The sequence below is a fragment of the Rhincodon typus genome, chromosome 29, assembly GCF_021869965.1.
Source record: "Rhincodon typus isolate 14 chromosome 29, sRhiTyp1.1, whole genome shotgun sequence".
Classification (NCBI taxonomy): domain Eukaryota; kingdom Metazoa; phylum Chordata; class Chondrichthyes; order Orectolobiformes; family Rhincodontidae; genus Rhincodon; species Rhincodon typus.
The window spans coordinates 28,579,704-28,601,139 of NC_063360.1; the positions used below are offsets into that span (position 1 = coordinate 28,579,704).

A 21,436-nucleotide genomic window follows, 5' to 3' on the forward strand; every position below is an offset into this window, starting at 1 on the left:
ATCTTGTACACTTCAAAATGGAGAACTAGTGTGTTCATTTTCAAGTATTACAGTTTTCAAACTGTTATGCCACCTCCACTGTACTGAGAGTGCATTTATTTCCTTTCCTGCTGGTGTCTGTGTTTGTATAACAGATAAATAGTTAAGGGTGACATGGTGGCTCAGTGGTTAGCACTGCTGCCTCAGAGTGCCAGGAACCTGGGTTCAATTCCACCCTTGGGTGACTGTCTGTGTGGAGTTTGCACATTCTCCCTGTGTCTGTGTGGGTTCCCTCCAGGTGCTCCAGTTTCCTCCCACAGTCCAAAGATATGTAGGCTAGGTGGATTGGCCATGCTAAATTGTTCATAGTGTTCAGGGATGTGTAGATTAGGGGGATGGGTCTGGGTGGGATGCTCTGAGAGTCAGTGTGGACTTGTTGGGCCAAAGGGCTTGATTCCACACTGTAGGGATTCCATGATCTAAATAATTTATTTTAATTGTACCCAACCCAACAACTATTTAAAGCAGTCTTAAGCACAGAAAGTTAACCACAAAATGTTTTTTTTTAATGGGATGAGTTAAATAAGGCAGTAGCCGAGTCTGCTTCCCCAACCATCTGCTGCTACCATCCTCCATTCAAAACGTCTAATGCTCTAGGTGTTTGAGGGGCTGCGAGAGGAAGGGGTTTACATTCACATTGACTCATTCTGCAGCTCCCTGTTTGCTGCAGCATGCTTTTTGCATTGTTCCCACTTTTGAGAATTTTTACGCCCCCCCCCTACCCCACATCAGGTTGGCACAGTTGTTAAGAACCACATGCAAGCCATTCACAACTTTATGCTGTATATCTTCTCCAGAAATAATAATAATTAAATAATAAAGGCATTTCTACAGCACCTTCCTAGCCTCACGATGTACCAAAGCTCTTTAAAGCCACTGTATTACTTGTGAATTGTTGTCACTGTTATAATGCAAATCAATACAGGAAACTACTTGTGTCAAAAACAAGTCCTCATGAATTGTTTCAGAGATAGTAGGAACTGCAGATGCTGGAGAATCTGAAGAAGAGTCTAGGCCCGAAATGTCAGCCTTCCTGCTCCTCTGATGCTGCTTGGCCTGCTGTGTTCATCCAGCTCTACACCTTGTTATCTCTCTCCTCATGAATTGTGATGTGTTAATGACTAGATCATTTGTTTATAGCGTTGTTTGAGGGTTAATTAGCCAGGACAGTGGGCAAAACATCTTGATTCTTCTTCACATGATTCCTGGGATCTTTTAAATCCATGTGAGAGGGAAGATGCAGCTTGGGTTTAAGTCTTGACTAATAGATTAGCACTACTTCAATACTGTGCTGGAGCATCAGTCCAGATTTTGTGCTCAAATTCCTAGAATGGGACTTGAACATGCAACTGTGACTCAGAGGGAAGGGTGCTACCAACCAAACTGTAGGTGGCTCTTTGGCTTGCAAGCCTTGTGTATATTGCCTATTTGTAGTTATCCTGAAATAAAAGTGGGATGGGCCATTCTTTTAAAATCAAACTCACTTTGAACTCGCAAATGAGTTAGTTGCCTTGGAATATGTATTCGAGATAATGTAGCATTAGGATTATTTGTTCTGACGCCCACGCACCAAATTATGATTCTCTTTTGTAACTTGCTCTGTTATGTGTGGTACACTTAGCACAGGAATTGCTAGTCAAGCGCTATAAATAAAGTACAATGTAGCAGAGCTGTTGAAGGTTTTGATTCTGGACTGGTTAGCCCGGGATCCCAGAAATAAAGGGCCATAAATGTCAATCTCCACCCTGACAGAAAGCTCTTACTAATTATACCCTCAAGAGTTCTGTAGCTTGCCTGTCTCCTGACACAACATTCTACCTTTCCAAGTGGACACAGCAGGCTGGAGACATGCACCAAGGTCTAGGCTTCTCTGAACTTCCCTTCCCTTTTCTTTCCATCAACAAACATCTCCCGTTCTGGACCTATTTTTCTGACGCCAGCTTGTCTCTGAAACCAGGGACTCACCGTGTAGCAAAGTTTTGCGCAAGACAATACAACAGAACAATACACTGCTCCTCATGGCTGCTTTGACAGTTTTCCGCGATCTGTCACAATTGAACAATCAAATTTGTACCTCACTGTCTCTTTTACGTCAGGCACTGGAGAAAGTGGCAAGAGCACATTCATCAAACAGATGAGAATCATCCATGGGTCTGGGTACTCAGAGGAAGACAGAAAAGCCTTTGCAAAGTTGGTCTTTCAGAACATTATCACTGCAGTACAGTCCATTGTGAGAGCTATGGACACGTTGAATATACAATATCAGCTGCCGGAGAATAAGGTAAGATCGGAACAAATAATGTTAAAAATATGGTCAATGTAAGTCTCATAATTTTAGATTGTTCTATTTTGGGATTGGATTGCCTATTTTATGAAATGATGTTTCTGCCGTCTATATATAAACAGTTTCCATTCTTCTGGATAGCATCCTAATAAATAAGAATAGGATGAATTCTTAAAATCAATCCAGTGGTTTGTCTGCCAGACAAACCTTTTGAGAGACTGCATTGGTTGAAGATTGGTGCCAACATTAATAAAAAAAATCACATGGTAAAGACAATAGCCATTTCTTCCTATCAATATCCCGCAACAGCAAGTGATGAATGAACAGTTAATCTTTTGTTTTAGGTGTTATTTGAGCAGGAATGTTAGCCAGACACCCGGAGAACTGGTTGCTGAGTCTCAAACAGCTCCATGAAATTTTTAATGTTCACCTCAAAAAGGCAGACAGGAGTTTGGCACATTGAGCTGGCCAAAAGGCCAGACTCACCCCAAATTATAGTGCCTCATACTCAGCAGTTTTATTTAATGGTGTCCCTGCCAATGGTGTCCATCAACCTGTTCCATTGCTGGTGTTTAGAGAATGCATTCTCTATATGATGCACAGCAGCACCTGCCAATGCTACTTCAACAGTCCCTCACACCCGCATAGCTTCTCCACCAATAGGGACAAGGGCACCTTGGAAACGCCATCACCTCCAGGTTACACTCACCCAGTGTGCTTCCAGCTCCTTTATTGGTGTTGGGGCACTGTCCTGGAATCCTCTGTCTGGCACCATTGTGGGAAAGCCATTACCATCAGCACCGCAGTGGTTCATATGGAGAAGGCACACCAGCATGTTGTCAGGGTAATTAGAGTAGGTAATAAATGAGGCCTTTGCAGTAAGGCCCACATCCTCAAAAACATTTTGTTTTGAATATGCTGCCTTCTGGTTCATGGGACAGGTTTCATGTTAAAATATTGAAATGTTTTCATAAACTTTGGAACAAATGATGTACCGTCAAAGATAAGGCTTTTCACTGCAGAATGTAGCTATAAACAAGAGATAGTGGGAAAAAGGAGGAAGATGAGGTCAGGGAACCTCAGTGACAACAGGCAATTTTGTTTCAATATTAAGTTGTATGTGCAACAAAGAATAGGATCCTGACAGAAATATTACCTGTTTGGCAGAATGAAGCAATTGCTCAGATTAAATTATTTTCTTGCCAGGCAACTTCAAGTGGGTAATCTCACACCATATATCCTCTATCTGCTTTTGCAAGTAAAGCATATTAGTTCAGGTAGCCAGCATTTATCAGCTGTGACAACAAGCAGCATGGAAAGGGAGATAGAAAGGGAAATATTTCATTTGGGACCTTATTTATAAAGTATTTCTCTTTTAAGTTCTATACATCCACCGGAACAGTCTGGCTTCTGAGACCACATTATACTAGGAGTGAAAACCATTCTTGCTTCACTTCTGAATTATTCTGTTCAGTAAGAAGGAGACGACAGAAAGATAAGATGCTTAACATCCCGAAAGGTTATCAGTGCTATTTTGTTCCCTTTATATTGAAACCAGACAGCATTGAAATATCTCTTCCATGCTCACTTATCCCAAGCATCTGATATCTTCACTCAAAGGCCAATAACTTATTTTAAAGTAAGGCTCAATGACCTTTACCTGTTTCCCTTTGATGTCTGAACTGCAGAAGCTGCACTTCCCGCTCATGTGCAGTTGCTGTGCCAGTATTGATGATACTGCCTACATGTTATATGCCAAACTTATTCTTCAACAGGGTTCCTATCTGATTACGTTCGCTATGTTTAATCCTCATTGACCTATATACGATCTGTATGTTTCTACCATATTTATTCCATCATGGGATGTGGGCATTGCTACCTGGACCAACATTTATTGCCCTTCTCCAATTACCGCTCGAACTGAGTGTCTTGTTACGCATATTCCAGCCGGCATTTAAAAGCCAGCTACATTTCTGTGAGCCCGGAGTTGTATTTAGGCTAGCAGATTTCCTTTCCTAAAGAGCACAAGTTAACCAGATGGATTTTTAAAACAATTGACGGTAGTTTCATGGTAGTGACATTGCCACTGAACCACTGCTTCCCGTTATAGTTGCATTCCGTTCTTCATCCTCATAAACCTATAATCAATTGTCAGTTACATATTGCTTTTCCTCCTCAATTTTCACTGTGAAATTTCCTGATGAAATTAGGAATGAAATCTGTATCCTGCTATCTAATGACGTATTCTCTTTGTACAGTCACTCATCAAGCCCGAATAACTTGTCAAATTTGATTAGTACTGGATCATTTCAAGATTTATGCTGTGTCTTGGACATGGAACTCTCTCTTGAAGCTAATTTGTATTCAATCTTGGGGAAGACTCTGGTCTTGAGCAGATATAGTCATCCATCACCAAGTCACCCTTTATTTGCACATGAGCAGTCCTTGACTTGTGCACTGTTTCATTCAGAGTCAGGTACTAGAGTATCAGAATGTCTGACACTCACCCTTTTTATATGTCAGCCAGGGCTCTCTGATTGGACCAGATTAACTGCCCCAATCAGGGAACTTATATTCTATGATGACCAGCTGGCTAACATTGTTACAGTCACTACAGCAAGTATGCATCCACAAAGGCACCTTCAAGTCTGTGTCAGGAAGCTTGCTGTGGTGGTGATAGAATTTAATTTGGGTGACACACTAACAGCAGGAACAAAGTTATACCAGCTTGTGATTAAACAGGATGGACCAAGCAAATCTCCTAAACTAATGATAGAATAATGGAAGTGAAATTCTTCCTATAAATAATTGAACTGGAAATGTCAATGAATGCAGGAATTTTCTGTTCATCTGTGCTTTTGTATTAGACTCTGAATAACAATAATAATTCCTTTGGTCACATTGATGTACTGAAGACTGCATCAAGAAACATTTCTCTGTTAACATCTTGATAAACGTTTTTGGTTAATTGATGAAGAATTTAAATAGCTAAATAGCAAAAGACTGAAAAATTTCTGGTTGTTACAGAAACAGCATTCATAGTTAAACATAATAAAAAATTAAAAAGACATTCAGATTGAGGCAAAAAGAGCCTTTTAGTTAAAATTGAGTTCCTTTTTACTGTGGACTTCCCATACCTACTCTTTAACAAGAAAGAATTGCCTATGTCCCAGATCAGCTGCATTTGGGAAGGAAAGGTAAGTTAATCTGAGTTCCAATGTTGCTTTTTTCCAAATTCTGTCAACTTTCACCAGCTGTTTTATCTCAGATTCCCAGTATCCATGGATGTAATTTTAGCTGAAACAAAGTGATTACAGTCACAGATAGCTTCGTATTAGCGCTGCTCCCCAAGTTTGGAGAGGTAAGCTACCCATGGAGAGGAGACTGACAGAATGTCCAGATCCTTGTCCATTATTAATTCATAGCCCAGCTGTAGAATATAACCATTACCTCATATTCCAGCTGTGTGGAGGGTGTTAGTTAGATATTTAATATTAGGCATTTTAGAAACAATGGGATGAACCTAATTTCAATGAGCATCATCAGTGCAAACTTACTGCCCAGGGCCCCTCTTGTGGTGTAGTGGTAGTGTCCCTACCCCTGAACTAGGTGGCCCGGTTTTAAGTCCCGCCTGCTCCAGAGATGTGTAATGACATCTCTGAACAGGTTGATTAGAAAAATAGGTAAAATTCAAAAAGAAATTCAAACTTACTGCTAAAAAGGGTCTTGTCGGACAGTGGTAGTGTCCCTACATCTTAGCCAGAAGGTCTAGGTTCAAGCCCAACTTGCTTCAGACTGGTTGATTTAAAATATCCAAACTTACTGCTAATTACATTGACATTCTGTAATACAACGCATGAATAGACTTGACATGTAAAAGTACCAACGGAACAGTCGATTCTGAACTGAAATAACTCTGCTTCATATAATATTAACCACATGCACTAAATTTCTTAACCATAATAAAGATGTGACTTGTTTGTCAGGTATTTATCATTCTAGCTCACATTTTGTTTCATTTCGAAAGTTAATTTTACAGATTCTCCTGAAAGATTGAGTGGAGTAGTCACTGTTGCTGAGCAGCTTTGATGCTTGATCAACACTGAGTTAACTAAATTCAACCAGAGCAGTGGTGTGGATGCTAAAACTAACTACCACATTGGTTTATGAAAGAGAGAATGGCTGTTTTATAGCAATGTTTATTGGAAGTACACATGCAGATGTTCATTAACAATAAGATTGGGTTCGTTATTGATGTCCTCAGTATTGAGAGAGCCTTGTTGCTGTGATGACACACATGAAACATGGATTTTAGGTAAAGGGGTGGAGAATAACTGGTGCCCCTGTATTCCACTGAGCAATTCTTCAGTAAGGGATTAACTTCCAGTGAGGAAAGAAAACATTGTCTATTGCTGCAAGTGCTGTGTACTGTGCTAGTCCAACAGCCAACTTCAGAGTCTCTGTGTGTTACACTGACGAGCCTGTAAAGTAAATACAGGCGAGGAATGTGGTGGCAAGGTGTAGAGCTGGATGAACACAGCAGGCCAAGCAGCATCAGGGGAGCAGGAAAGCTGACGTTGCGGGCCTAGACCCTTTCTCAGAAGAAGGTTTTGTGTGATATTGGCATTTGGCGTCATCCAATGGACATTAGAATTTTCATTATGAAATAGTTATTTTTGTAAAGTCAATCCCACCTGCAGCCAAGTGTAATTCTACATGTTGTCACTTGATATTCCTGTCATGAATATGGGAATAGGAATATAAGGAAGAAAAACCAACTAGCAGTGCTCCAGATGCAAGTTTATGTATTCGTTGCTCAGTGATATTCTGTGACATTTTGAATGAATTATAATTATAATGAGGAGAGAAGGAATAGTTGACCAGAGTGGCAGACCTATTTTGATCCCAGTTTTCAAGTTACATATTCAGTTATGTTTATAGCTCCCATAAGAACTCACATCTCCACTGTTAAGATGGCACTACGTATATAAACTTGTCACTCTGTAACTACATCATGTTGCTGTTGCATGTCTTTCTGCTTAACTTCAACTGTCGTAGCCATTTAAAGCTTGTTGAATTCAGGGAATCAAATCTGTGTTAGTGCTACCATTTGCATTCTTATTTAATTCACAGGAAAATTCTCAGGTAATAAAGGATTTAGAAGCTTATAAGATCACTACTCTTGAAAAGAACCATGCAGATGCGATTAAAAGCTTATGGAATGATCCAGGAGTGAGAATGTGTTATGAACGACGACGAGAGTACCAGTTGCTTGACTCTACAAATTAGTAAGCCTTTTTTTATTTTTTATTTTCCTTTCAGATGTTCCCTCCTGTCCAGGAATTCACTTAATATTAGCAACCATGCCACTAATTGTAACACAAGCAGAAAGTGCTGGAGAAACTCAGTAAATCTGGCAGAATCTGAAGAGAGAGAGAGGAGAGTTAACTCTTTGTCAGAACTCAATCATTGCACATTAGTTCTGTTTGTCTATGCTTATCTTTAGGGTGGAAGAATGAAGGGAAATTTGCTTCCACAATTCCACTGGGGTTTTGCTTTGCCTCTTGGTCTCTATCCCAGCAATCTTCAGAATTACACCTCGTTTCCTTTTGGACTGAGTTATATTATTAGGTTTAATGCTCTTCTGTGGCAACTGTTTCCACATAATTATTCGTGCCAGTGTGAAATAATTTCCCTTAATTCTTTTTAATTGAAATAATAGATAGGATTTTCATCTCAGGATTACCCTGTTCACAGATTTTGGTTTTGCTTTTTATATAGCCTAGATTAAAGCTGATTTGAAATTGGCTTGTTGCCCGTTCCAATCTTTGGCCCAAGTTTAATTTAGGCAATTGGCACTCCTTCGAGAATAAGGTAGTGACCTTATTAATATTGCATAATGGCAACATTAGGAGCCCTGTATATTTTTCCTGTCATTCACCACAGTTACCTCAGTGTCCTGAGTGCTGGGTGTGACAGGTTGGGAGGCAGCTACTGGCAATGTTCTCTGAAAGGGATTATAAACTGCAGTAACGCGAATTGTGGAATTAGTATTTTGTTCATTCCCCTAGGGTTGTTTAAACCTTAGAGACTTCTGCAAAGTGAATTCCCTGCTGCAGCTTTGCATACTTACATAAGAGGAAATGATGCCCTAGTGGTATTATTGCTAGACTATTAATCCCCAAACTAAGCTAAATGTTCTGGGGACCTGGGTTCAAATCCTGCCATCTCAGATGGTGGAATTTGAATTCTATTAAAAGAAATCTGCAATTAAGAATCTAATGATAACCATGAAATCATTGTTGATTATTGGAAAAACTGATCGAGTTCACTAATGCCCTTCAGGAAGGGAACTGCCATCCTCACCAACATGTGACTCCAAACCCACAACAATGTGGTTGACTCTCAGTTACCCTCTGAAATAACCTTTCCTCCATCATAAGGTCAGAAGTGGGGATGTTTGCCGATGATTGCATGAGTTTAGACTCCCCTACTCTAGGGAAAAGACCTTGACTATTCACGCTATCCATGCCCCTCATGATTTTATAAATTGCTTTAAGATCACTCCTCAGCCTCTGATGCTCCAGGGTAAATAGCCCCAGTCTATTCAGCCTATCCCTATAGATCAAACCCTCCAACCCCGACAACATCCTTGTAAATCTTTCCTGAACCCTTTCAAGTTTAACAACATCTTTTTATAGCAGGGGGACCAGAATTGAACGCCGTATTCCAAAAGTGGCCTCAACAATGTCCTGTACAGTTGCAACATGACTTCGTAACTCGTATGCTCAATGCACTGACCACTACTCCGTCTACCTGGACTCCATACCCAAAGCAATGGGGTTGACTCTTAACTGCCTTCTGGGATGGGCAATAAATTTTGGCCCCACCAGCACCAGCATCCTGTGAACTCAGAAATCCAGCTATTAAATTAAGAGGCCTAATTAAATATTGGACTCATCTGTGAAGTGCAGGTTCATCGACTCCTACCACTCCCAATCACTTGCTTTATTTCCTATAGGTCATGGGCATTACTGCCAAGATCAGCATTTATTGCCCATTCCTGAATTCTCATGTGAAGGCAATACTGAGCCACCATCCCGAACAGCTGTAATCCTTGGGGTGTAGGCACAGTGCTGTTGGGAAGGGAGTACCAGGATTTTGACCCAGCACCAGTGAAGGAATGGTTATATATTTCCAAGTCGGGCTTGCGAGTGCCTGGAGGGAAATATTCAGCTAGTGGTGTTCCCATGAATGGCTACATCCCTTGTTCTGCGAGTTGGTAGAGGTTGCGGGATTGGATAGTCCTGCATAGGGTCCTTGGTGAGTTGCTGTACACCTTGTAGATGATACACATTGCTGCCATTGTGTGTTTGTGGTGGATGTTGAAAATGGTGGATGGCGCAGTGGCTTGCTTTGTTCTGGATGGTGTCGAGCTTCTTGAGAGTTGTTGGAGCTGAACCCATCCAGGGCAAGTGGGGAATATTCCATCACATTCCTGACTTGTGTCTTGTGAATGGTGGATTGACTTTGAGGAGACAGGAGGTGAGTTATCATTGTAGCTTGTCCAGCTCTTATAGCCATGATGTGTATGTGGCTTATTCAGTTCAGTTTGTGGACTTCAGTAGTCCCCAGGATGTTTATATTGAATGTCAAGGTGAAACGGTTAGCTTCTCTCTATTTGAGAAGGTGATTGCCTGGCACTTGTGTGGCATGAATGTTACCTGCCACTTATCAACCATGGACAAAGGCCAGTATCTGAGGATCCATGTACATTTAATTATCTGACCTATTTCTGACCTAATGGTGGAGGGAAGGTCATTGCTGAAGCAATTGATGATGGTTGAGCTTAAGACACAACACGGAGGAATTCCTCCAGAGATGTCCTGGAGCTGAGATGATTGACCTTGAGCAACCACAACCATCTTCCCTTGTGCTAGATATGACTTCAACCAGTGGGGACGATTCCCCTGATACCCTTTGACTTCATATTTGTTTGGGCTCCTTGATGTCATGAAAATAGAAATTGCTGGAGAAACTCCAAAGGTCTGATCGCATCTGTGGAGAAACAGCAGAGTAAAAATTTGGGTCCAGTGACCCTTCTTCAGAACTCTGTTCATCTCAGATTTCCAGCACCTGCAGTTCTTTCTTTTTTAACTCCCTTGATTCCAGACTCACTCAAATGTTGCCTTGATGTTGAAGGCAATCACTTTCATCTCACCTCAGGAATTCAGATCTTTTGTCCATATTTTTAGGCAAAGGTTGTAAGCAGATCATGAGTTGAGTGACCCTGGCAGAACTTAAACTGCAGGTTATTAGTGGATGAGTGCTGCTTGATAGCACTGTCAATGATGCCTTCCATCACTCGAATGATTGAGAATGGACTATTGCAGCAACAATTGATCGGATTAGATTTGTCCTGCTTTTTGTGTACAAGACAAACTCGGGCAATTTTCCACATTGTTGTGTCGATGCCAATGTTGTTGCTTGGCCAGGGGCATGTCAAGCTCTGGAGCACTAGCCCCAATACTATTGCTGAATATTGTAAGGACCCATTGCCTTTGCAGTATCCAGTGCCTTCAGTCATCTCTTAAGTGAATCAAATTGGCAGATTATCAGCATTTATAATGCTAGGACTTCTGGAGGAGGCCAAAATGCTCAACTACTCAGCACTCCTGGTTGAAGACTGTTGCCTGGTCTTTTAGACAGAGGTAAAAACTTAATTTGCTGGGTAAACTCAACAAGTCTGGCAGCATCTGTGGAGAGAGAGCACAGTTAACCTTTCTGGCCCAGGGACTCTTCTTCAGAATGGAAAAAAAGAAAAGTCAGAAGAAGGATCACTGGACCCAATGGTTAACTCTACTTTCTCTCCACAGATGCTGCCGGACCTGCTGAGTTTCTCCAGCAATTTCTGATTTTGTTTCTGATTTCAAGCATCCGCAGTTCTTTGGGTTTTTCTTTTACACAGAGGTAACGGGCCGCCCCTGTCACTGAGGACGGGCCATTTGTAGCTTAAATCATGCATGATTGGATGTGGCAGGACTGCAGAATTTGGATCTAATGCATCAGTTGCAGGATCATTAAGCCCTGTCTATTATATCATGAAATCCGGTAATATTAAACCAGAAGCTGGCGTGTTGGAGACCAGCTGTTGTCAGGTTTCAGATTTTTGAAATTTTAAGCACCCCAATTTTAACCGAAAGACTTGACCACCTATACTCCCTCACCCCGCCCCAACCAAAACAATGTGAGGTTTTTGTTCTCAGATTTGAAATGTTTTTAACTTTTTAATGAAGGTTCATACTTACTCCCTTTAAACAATCTCCCTTTTAAAACTGTTAATGAACAGTTTCCATTTGGAATTGCTATCTCAGGCCATTTCTCGGATATGTACATCAAGAAGAAATGGGTGATAGCCTGGTAGTGTGCATGTTGGGGATCACATGACACAAGTGGATGATCTTAATGATACATCTTTCCAGTGATTCCCTCCTTTAAACAGTCAGTCTATATTAATGTACTTCAGTGCTATAGCTTAAGGACACACGTCTACTCATTCATCCTTTCCGTTCTACCCATGCTCTGACTCACGGGGGTCTGTTCATTTCTTTTGCAGTTACCTGACTGATATTGATCGTATTGCAGCCAGTGATTACATACCAACAGATCAAGATGTCTTGAGGGTTCGAGTACCAACAACAGGCATCAATGAGTATTCATTTAACATGCATCAAGTATCCTTAAGGTAGGCAGAAATCATTTTCTTGGAAAGAGAAGAAAGGTACAAGTTATAGGGGCTACAAGATCCTTGCTCAATAATGCTAGCAAAATAACCTCTTTAATCACTCTAATTTGTTTGCTAATTGTAAGGAATTAAATAAAATATGTCTTTTGGAGTGGAGGTCGTCAGTGTTTCAAGAAATAGAGAAATATACTGTGTAGTGATGCGATGATATTTTATATATAATTTTCCATGTGTCTGCTGGTAACTCTCACAACAACTAAAGTATGCTTTGTCAGGGAGCTTGAAGCCCAGCCCAGCAATGTAATTTTTAATGTGCTTTATTTCCATCTCTCTCTGTTTTATTCCTTCTTTTCCACTCTCATTCTCTCTTTCTATCCTTCCTTCCAATGAGCCCCAGTTATTGGACCCTAATCTAGCCCAAGGGTGGCATGGTGGTTCTGTGGTTAGCACCGCTAACAGCACTAGGGACCCGAGTTCGAGTCCATCCTTGGGCAACTCTCTGTGTCGGTTTCCTCCAGGTGTTCTGGTTTCCTCCCACGGTCTAAAGATGTGCAGGTTGGTTAGGTTAGCCATGCTAAATTGCCCATAGTATCCAGGGATGTTCAGGCTAAGTAGATTAGCCATGGGAAATGCAGGGTTACAGGGATAAGGTAGAGAGATGGGTCTGGGTGGGATGCTGTTTGGAGGGTCAGTGTGAACTCAGTGGGCCGAGTGGCCTGCTTCCACACTGCAGAGATTCTATGATTCAATTCCCTTATTTCGTTCCTTTCTCATTTTCACTGTCATTTAAACTTTAATTGTTCATGGGAGCAAAACCACAACAAAACTGACTGAAAGGATTCATCTCATGTGCTTTCTTCCTTTCCACCCTCTTACTGTCTCTTCTGCAGACTTATCTCATTCACAATCCTCATTCCATCCAGGACCATGGACAGAAATTATGGGCCCCACTGCTGTACCTGGGCCAGGGTCCTAACATCTCCCCCTCCCGCTCCTTCACTCGACTTGAGTACAATGAGAGATAGTAAGAACTGCTGATGCTGGAGTCAGAGATAACACAGTGTGTAGCTGGAGGAATACAGCAAGCCAGGCAGCACAGAGGAGCAGGAAAGCTGACGTTTCAGTTCGAGACCCTACCTGCTCCTCTGATGCTGCCTAGCCTATTGAGTACAATGAGTCCTTCTTGCTGCCCCGAGCCCTAGTCATTGGGCCGTAATCCATCCCCCTGCCCTGGGTGCTGATTGCACCACTCACATTTCTTCTCTTGCTGCCTCTCCAACTCAAGATCTCTCTGTCTCTCATCCGTCTCATTCTCCCTACCTTTCCTCCTCTTCCCCTCATTTCCTACTTTTCTTATCTCCTCTGTCATTTATAATTTAATTGAGCTTGGAGAGCATAACTGCACCAGACTGAAAGAAATCAAACAGGACATGGTACATGAAGAAATTGACAAATCCTGGTAATTATTTTTAGTAAGATCACAAGAAACAGGAATAAGTGTCAGCCATTTGGCCTATTAATCCAACTCTGCCTTTTGATAAGATCATGGTGGATTGTGACCTTGACCCCATTCTGCTGAGTGTCCCACTGTTTCAGGCAAAAACCTCTCTCATCTTCATCATTGACAGTCCCTTGCAGACAAGGATGACTCTCTTCCACTCTCAGGGTGAGCCTGTAGGTGGCTGTACAAACTGATGTGGTTTCCACAGTCTCTGTTACACCAGGGGCAGAAGGTGGTCGCAGGGAGGGGTGGGTGAGGCATCGATGTGGCAGCGCGCTCCTTTTGCTGTTTTCATCTGGCTTCCGCTTTTGCCTAACGGCAAGTCTCGAGGTGCTCAATGTCTTCCCAATGCTCCTCCACCACTTTGGACGGTGTTGGGCCAGTGATTCCCAGGTGTCTGTGGGAATACTACACTTCCCCAGTGAGGCCTTGTGGATGTCACTGAAATGTTTCTTCTGTCCACCTGGGGCTTACCAGCCGTTTCGAAGCTGGGAGGAGAGCCCGTGCTTGGGGAGCCTCATGTCGGTCATGCAGACAATGTGCTCAGCCCATTACAGTCGATCAAGGGTGGTCAGTGCCTCAGTGTTGGGGATGTGGGCCTGATCGAGGACCCTGTTGTTGCTGTGTTTTTCTTCCCAGCAGATTCGCTGGATTGTGTGCAGGCAGCGTTGATTGTACTGCTCCAGTGCCTTGAGATAACTGCTGTAAACAGTCCAAAAACTCTTTAACTCACGCTTGAATGCATTCAATTGTGCCATTCTATGTGGAACAATTAGTACAATTAGAAAGTAGTTTTCAAGTGAACAGGGAAATTGACAATGTCTGCTCTTTATGAAAGAGAGGTGTCTCCTAACACTGGTTACACTATGTTCGGGAAAGCATTGCAATAGTTGAAATCAGGTATAAGTTTTCACATAAGGTTTATTACTGGAGCAGAAGAAGTAAATAGAATCCAGAATCTCGTGGCTAAAGCTAATGATTTATGGTCCATTCATTTTGCTGGATTGAATATCAGGGCTGCAGGTCCACAATTTTCTGATGTGTGCTATACAAATCCACCAGGAATTTTCTGTTATAGACTCAGATTTCAATGCTGTTCTTGGGCTATGGGTAACCCATAATTAAATTTGCATAAAATTAACTGCATTAGATTCATTTAACTGATGTTGGGTGGGGTTCTACTGAATCTCATTGGAGCCACTGAGTGTGATTTAAGGAATCTAGAAATTTATCTTAGATTTTGTTTTTTTGTTAAATAGATGTATTAGCATTTGATGGTAAACCAAATATTCTATGATTTACATTTAATCCTGTTCTTTTTTATTTTTGTGACTATTTTTTAAAGCAATAATAACTTACATGTGTTTGGATCCTTCCTGTGGTACACCATGATCTATTGTTATTCCTGATCGAACCAGTTGTCTTCAAGATTTCTAATCCTTCTCTAACTCTTAGAATTGTGGATGTTGGAGGACAGAAGTCTGAGAGGAGGAAATGGATCCACTGCTTCGAGAATGTCATATCGGTTATATTCCTGGCCTCTCTCAGTGAATATGATCAAGTCCTAGAAGAGAGTGAGAATGAGGTAAGACTCCTTGGATCCTTGGGGACCTTGTGGTGTGAAGTTACCTTGCCATTGACCTCTGCTTCCCTTTTGGACTGTTGGGAATTAACACATATGTGGTCATTTTATAAGTCTGTGTTTCCAGCAGGGATCATTGCGGCTGACATTGTGGATCTGAAATTTGAGTGCTTGCAAAGCATGATTTTTCAGGCTACTTGGTTTTAATGGAAATTCATGGTCAATATGTTCTTGGAATCCTTCAGTGTTCTGATAATGGGGGGACTCTCCATCAGCAATCAGCAAGTAGCTCTTATATATAGTGCAGCTTGAACTTCATTTAAACAAAATCATCGAGAGCATTTTGATATGAATATACCTTAACCAAATGGGAGTATGAAATGTAGTTCCTTGTCACACTTTAATATCTGCAATAGTTTTCAGTGACTTTTGTTTCATGATGAGGTTCCTTGACGTTTTTATTGCCCATTGCATTTTTATATTTGAGAAGACAATGTAATTACTTGAGATCCGCCCTTGTCAGTTTCACATGCAGTTGGTTGAAATGACAAGTTTCCTGGCACAGGGATGAGCTCAAGGCTACATCAAATGACCCACTATTTAATTCCTAACCCACCTCACCTGCTCTAACACCTACCCATCCACACAACCAATGAGCTAACTATCTACTCATTCCAAATCTCCACGATCACAGAGTCATAGAGTTCTTACAATAACCTTTGGCACATCATGTCCATGCAGGTCTTCAAACATCCAAAATTTTAATCCAATTTTCCAGCCTTGTATGCAATGGCATTTCAAGTGTTCATCTAAATAATTCTTAAATGTCTTGAGAATTCCTGCCTTGACATCATTTTAGGCAGTGAGTTCCAGATACTTACGGGGAATATTACCGAAGAAAGAGACCTAGGCATGCAGGTGCATAGTTCCTTGAAGGCAGAGTCCAGGTAGACAGGGTGGTGAAGAAGGCATTGTGAGCTGTAATAAATCTTACAAATACCCAATCAATGTCCACAATAAGAATGCCTACAACAATTCAGTTTCTTGTGAATTCTCACTTTAAGTCACCATAGTTGCATCTCTCCTTTTGTCAGTAGAGGTCATTAATGAAGTCATTTACAAATTTTCCTAGATACTGTCTTCTTCTGTTAAATCTTGTTCTTTCAAGTATTTTATTAGTTCTGAGGTTGAACTAATTGTCAAAGGATTTCAGAATCTCTTTGATTTTCTTTTGTTTTCTTTTATTCATTCACGGGATGGGGCCATCACTGGCTGGGCAACATTTATTACCCATCCCTAATTGCCCAGAGGGAGGCTAAGAGTCAACCATATTGCTGTGGGTCTGGAGTCACATGTAGGCCAGACCAGGTAAGGATGGCAGTTTCCTTCCCTAAAGGACATTAGTGAACCAGATGGGTTTTTCCAACAATGGATTCATAGTCATCATTGGACTCTTAATTCCAGATATTTATTCAATTCAAATTCAAATAGCTGGATTCAAACCCAGGTCCCCTGAACATTATCTGGGTGTCTGGATTAACAGTCCAGCGATAATACCACTAGGTCATCGCCTCCCTCTAATGAACGTGTCCGTTCTTTCTTTTACAAGAACTAACATCTGCTATATCCGCAATTGTGTGTAGAAGTGTATTTACTTGTTCAGCTTCTGACATAGTATTCAGTTTAGAAGCTATTCTGTATCTCACGTTTTGTCTGGGCTGTCCAATTTTGTGACAACAAGGTGTAGAGCTGGATGAACACAGCAGGCCAAACACTATCAGAGGAGCAGGAAAGCTGACGTTTCAGGTCTAGACCCTTCTTCAGAAATGGGGAAGGGAAAGGGGATTCTGAAATAAATAGGGAGAAAGGGGGAGACGGATAGAAGATAGATACAGGAGAAGATAGGTGGAGAGGAGACAGACAGGTCAAGGAGGCGGGGTTGGAGCCAGTAAATGTGAGTGTAGGTGGCGAGTTAGGGAGAGGCTAGGTCAGTTTGTGATCTGTTTGGCCCATCTCTGAAACTCAATCTCACAGGCAGCATCATTTCTGATGCTATGCTTTCCGAATGTGATAAGATATTCTAATGTCTTTAAAGATTTCTGGATTGGAGTAATTGCGGTTCCCTTGAAAATTGCTGTTGTGGAGAGTTTTTCTGTCTTCACAGCTTTAATAGAGGATTCTGCACTCTGGTGGAAGATTCCTGACTTTCACGTCTATAATAGATGTTTATCTGCCTTTCCCATCTGTACTGGAATCTTCTGAAATGGAATAATTGGCCCAAATGCAAAAATGGCTGTTAAAGTTTCAATAAAATCAGAGAAATATTTCTTTGCATAAACAAAACACCTAAGAACAGCTTTTGAGATTCTAAATTTCATAGGTGAAATATTGGTGGATTTCAGTGAGTGAATGCTTAGATATTTGACTCTGTCCTACACTGTGATTATGTGGGCAGTGCCTTCTTTGTTCCAGGCAGTGCCATTTTTTGTCCCAGGCAGTGCCATCTTTGTTCCACTGCCAGATGTGTCTGTACATGTGCGCTGCCAATGTGCCATCCATTGGCACCATCTGCAAAAACTACATCCTTCTGAAAAATTTTCCTTGTTAGACCAGAGTCACCCACTTCTTTAAATTGCTCAATGTTTATCTGCATTAAGTACCCAGCATAATGACAATCCCAGCTCTCCACTCCTGGATTAGGCAAATTTCTCTCTTGGTCCTGTGTGTTCCGATTTCTCCGAGCAGCCTTGTGTTCTCTGCATACTGTGGCAACACAACTGATCTGAGCTGCAAATTAGTTTTTAAATTCTCATTCTTCTAGCCTGAATGACTGTGTCATTTAAAGATTCTCCTTTGCATCAGGGATTTTGAGTTTTGACTTACCCAGTGTTCAATGTCTGTTCGCTCACTTGCTGAATTTGGACTCAGGAACTCTCCCATAGCTCACAACCTCATGACGCAGCATATGCCTCTGGTTTGGAGCTGCAAATTTCTTCTGTTTCAGTCCATCTCTTATCAGATCTGAAATTCTTTCTGTGTCATTGACACAAGATCTTGTCCTCAGCAATCCAAAGTTTCTACTTTCTTTGAACACTTCTGTATTACCAGCCTGTTTCCCTCACTGGGTTGGGCACTTCTAAATTAAATCTTTAGATCCCCCATTGATCACCATTTTATATGTGATGCCATCTATATCTTCCAAATGTTCTTTAGGGGCTAACGTGGTCCAGTGCCTGTGAGCGTAGCCAACATCTGGTCTATCGAGAAGAGTCTTGTAGAACAAACAAGATGTAGATCACTGTATTTCTGCAACTATTTACAGGTTATAAGAATAGGCTCAATTTGCTATAAACATTGTTGTGCCATGCCATGGGTCTGTCTCCCACTGGACCTTCCTTTACTCTGCCACCATGTCTTCATGGCAGCATCGCAGTGTGTGGTCCTTATTGAACTCAATCAAGCATTAACCCTTCCAGACCCACATACAACAAAATGAAAGGGGAACAATTTTAAAACTTAAATTTGCAAATATTCTCTATATGATCTGATTTTTCTTTGTTGCAGAATCGAATGAAGGAGAGTCTCGCCCTTTTTCATTTTATTTTGAAGTCTGTCTGCTTTGTGAATTCATCAATGATTCTTTTCTTGAATAAAAAGGATATTTTGGAAGAAAAGATTCTTAGATCACATTTAGGAGACTATTTTCATGAATTTGATGGTAAGTTTAAAAAAAACCCCAGCTTTTTCTTCCTTTCTTTGCATGAGTCCTCACTGTATGATTGCTTTTCTTTTATTAAAATAATTCGACATTTATGCTCATTGAGGTGAAAGTGAAAGAAATTCTACTGAATTGGGAGAGCATGGCACGTATGAAGAGACATGGTGGTGGGTAAAGGCATAGGTTGGTAGGAAGGAGACTTTGGCAATGGGTGAGGTGTGAGGACTAAAGGGTCTTTTAATCTACTGGAACAAAGTCCCAAAGAGTTCAAGGCATCTTCCATGGCTGGCAGGTATGACTCAATTCCCTTCCCTACCAACTCCAGAATGAAAACTGTGTGTGACAGTGCCCTTTATATCAAAGTGGGTCTGTGGACTTGAATTTCCTCAGCATTGAAAATTCTGCCTTTAGACTTCCCAAGCACTTTACAGTGTTTTGGGATCGGCTATTTCAGAAATATCCATATTATTGTCTGCCCATGTACCTCTTTATGCAATATTCCTAACTGAGAACTGAAATATGATTAAGGCACTTTTGTGGTAACTTCTAATCATCAATCACTGGATACCAGGAACAGGTTTACGATCAGTTTATTTAAGCAGTGCAGGGTGAGTATCACCGCAGTTAGACCAGCATAAAACTCTGAAGAATACAGAAAAAATGAGAAATTTCACCACAGGCATCTCCTTACCCAAATTCCAGTCTTGCTTCATACGCACATAAGAAACAGCTTGTCTGTTCTCAAGCCATTGCTGTTTCCCCTGTCCTTATCAGTGTGTGTCAGATCCTTGTCTCTAAATCTCCCCTTGCTTCAAGGCAAGGAATGTTTTTGTTAACATTATCTCCTATCGGTACAAGATTCCTACAAATTCCTGCTGTCACTAACCTCTAGGATGCATAAGGTTGTTCCGGTACAAGGCTCATTAATTGAAGGCTGGTTTTTACTTTTACTATAACAATCTCCATTTAACCCTTACAGTCTAAGTTCACTCTAACAGCACTGTGACAGCAGAATGAAATTCTAGGAACTCTGTGGCATCCTTTGTTTTTGGAAAGAGTGAATTTTAATCTAATGCCAAGGTATATATACATAACATATAATGTTACACACATACTTACGCATTGCACAGGTGAGCACATTCTGGAACAAGGCTAACAGAAATTATCAATGACTGAAAATGTTTAACAGCTCTTGATTCAATAGAAACAAAACAATTTAAATAGAAATCAATCAACAATCCAGAGTCAAGTCATCCAACAAAGGCAAAACTTCAGGGATCATAGATGAATGATATCCTGGGATTGTTCAGATGTTTATTAATTCCCCAGTTTACTGCTCCCTTCAATAGTACAGGGCTAGAGACAGAGTAAAGCTCTCTTTACACTGCCCCCAATCAAGCACTCCCAGGACAGGTACTGCTCCGGGTTAGAAGCAGAATAATGCTTCAACTACTCTTTTAAACTGAAGAGTAAAACTCCTAGCTGACACATCTGAACAGCAGAGACTGATATATCTGCTGCCACTTCCACCTAGAAGGACAAAGGCAGGAGATACATGGGAACACCACTACATCCAAGTTCCCCTCCAAGCCACTCACCATTCTGACTTGGAAATATATCGCTATTCCTTCACTGTTGCTGATCAAAATACTGGAATTCCCTCCCTAAGGGCATTGTGGGTCAACCAACAGCAGGTAGACTGCAACAGTTCAAGAAGGCAGCTCACCACCACCTTCTCAAGGGGCAACTAGGGATGGGCAAGAAATGTTGGCCAGCCAGCGACGCCCACATCCCACAAATGAATTTGAAAAATGTGAAGGGTTGTGGTAGCAACTTATTGTTATATTTGATGCAAATGGACATTTCTCTCCAAGATCTGAGTTCTTTAAACTTTGGGCTCTTATGCGTTTTCAATTGTCATTGCTGCACCATAGGCAACACTAGTACCCTCAACTGCCTGGGCCATAAGCAATGGAGCTTGCTTCCAAAACTTCCATGCTTTTCTCTCACTCTCTCCTCCTTTTAAGGTGCTTCTTAAAGCCTACCTTTTTTAACCAAGCTTCTGCTTACCTGTCCTATTGCCTCTATATGTCATTCAGTGTAAAATGTTGTTTTATTATATTCCTATGAAGTGCCTTGGAAACTTTTACAGTGTTAGAGATACTGTATATTGTTGTTGCTGATTCAACACTGCTATTTCTTTGCAGAATAGGTTTTCTCTGCAGCAGTGTAACCATACAGATGTTGTCACTTACGCTCGTCCAAAGGTGAAGACAAGGGTCTAGTGGTGTTGTTGTTGGAGTTAGTGGTGTTGTTGTTGGAGTATTAATCCAGAGACCCAGGTATTGTTCTGGGCACCTGGGTTCAAATCCCATCATGGCAGAATTTGAATTCAGTAAAACTCTGGAATCAGAAGTTGAACACTAAACAAAAAGCCATTATTATGAAAACTGAACTGCCTCACTAATGTGAGATAACAAGGTGTAGAGCTGGATGAACACAGCAGGCCAAGCAGCATCAGAGGAGCAGGAAGGCTGACGTTTCAGGCCTAGACCCTTCTTCAGAAA

At 41.3% G+C, this 21,436-nt stretch overlaps 1 protein-coding gene across 1 annotated transcript in view; it reads left to right on the forward strand.

Annotated features, from left to right (window-relative positions):
• The first annotated feature begins 1,762 nt into the window (after window positions 1–1,762).
• Window positions 1,763–21,436, forward strand: part of LOC109921969 (guanine nucleotide-binding protein subunit alpha-11-like) — a 41,532-nt gene continuing 21,858 nt past the window's right edge. Inside the window, exons 1-5 of the mRNA XM_048613928.1 lie at window positions 1,763–2,320; window positions 7,457–7,611; window positions 11,940–12,068; window positions 15,025–15,154; window positions 18,716–18,869. Of these exons, the coding sequence (XP_048469885.1) occupies window positions 2,174–2,320; window positions 7,457–7,611; window positions 11,940–12,068; window positions 15,025–15,154; window positions 18,716–18,869 (715 nt within the window). The 5' untranslated portion in view covers window positions 1,763–2,173. The remainder of the gene's footprint in view (window positions 2,321–7,456; window positions 7,612–11,939; window positions 12,069–15,024; window positions 15,155–18,715; window positions 18,870–21,436) is intronic.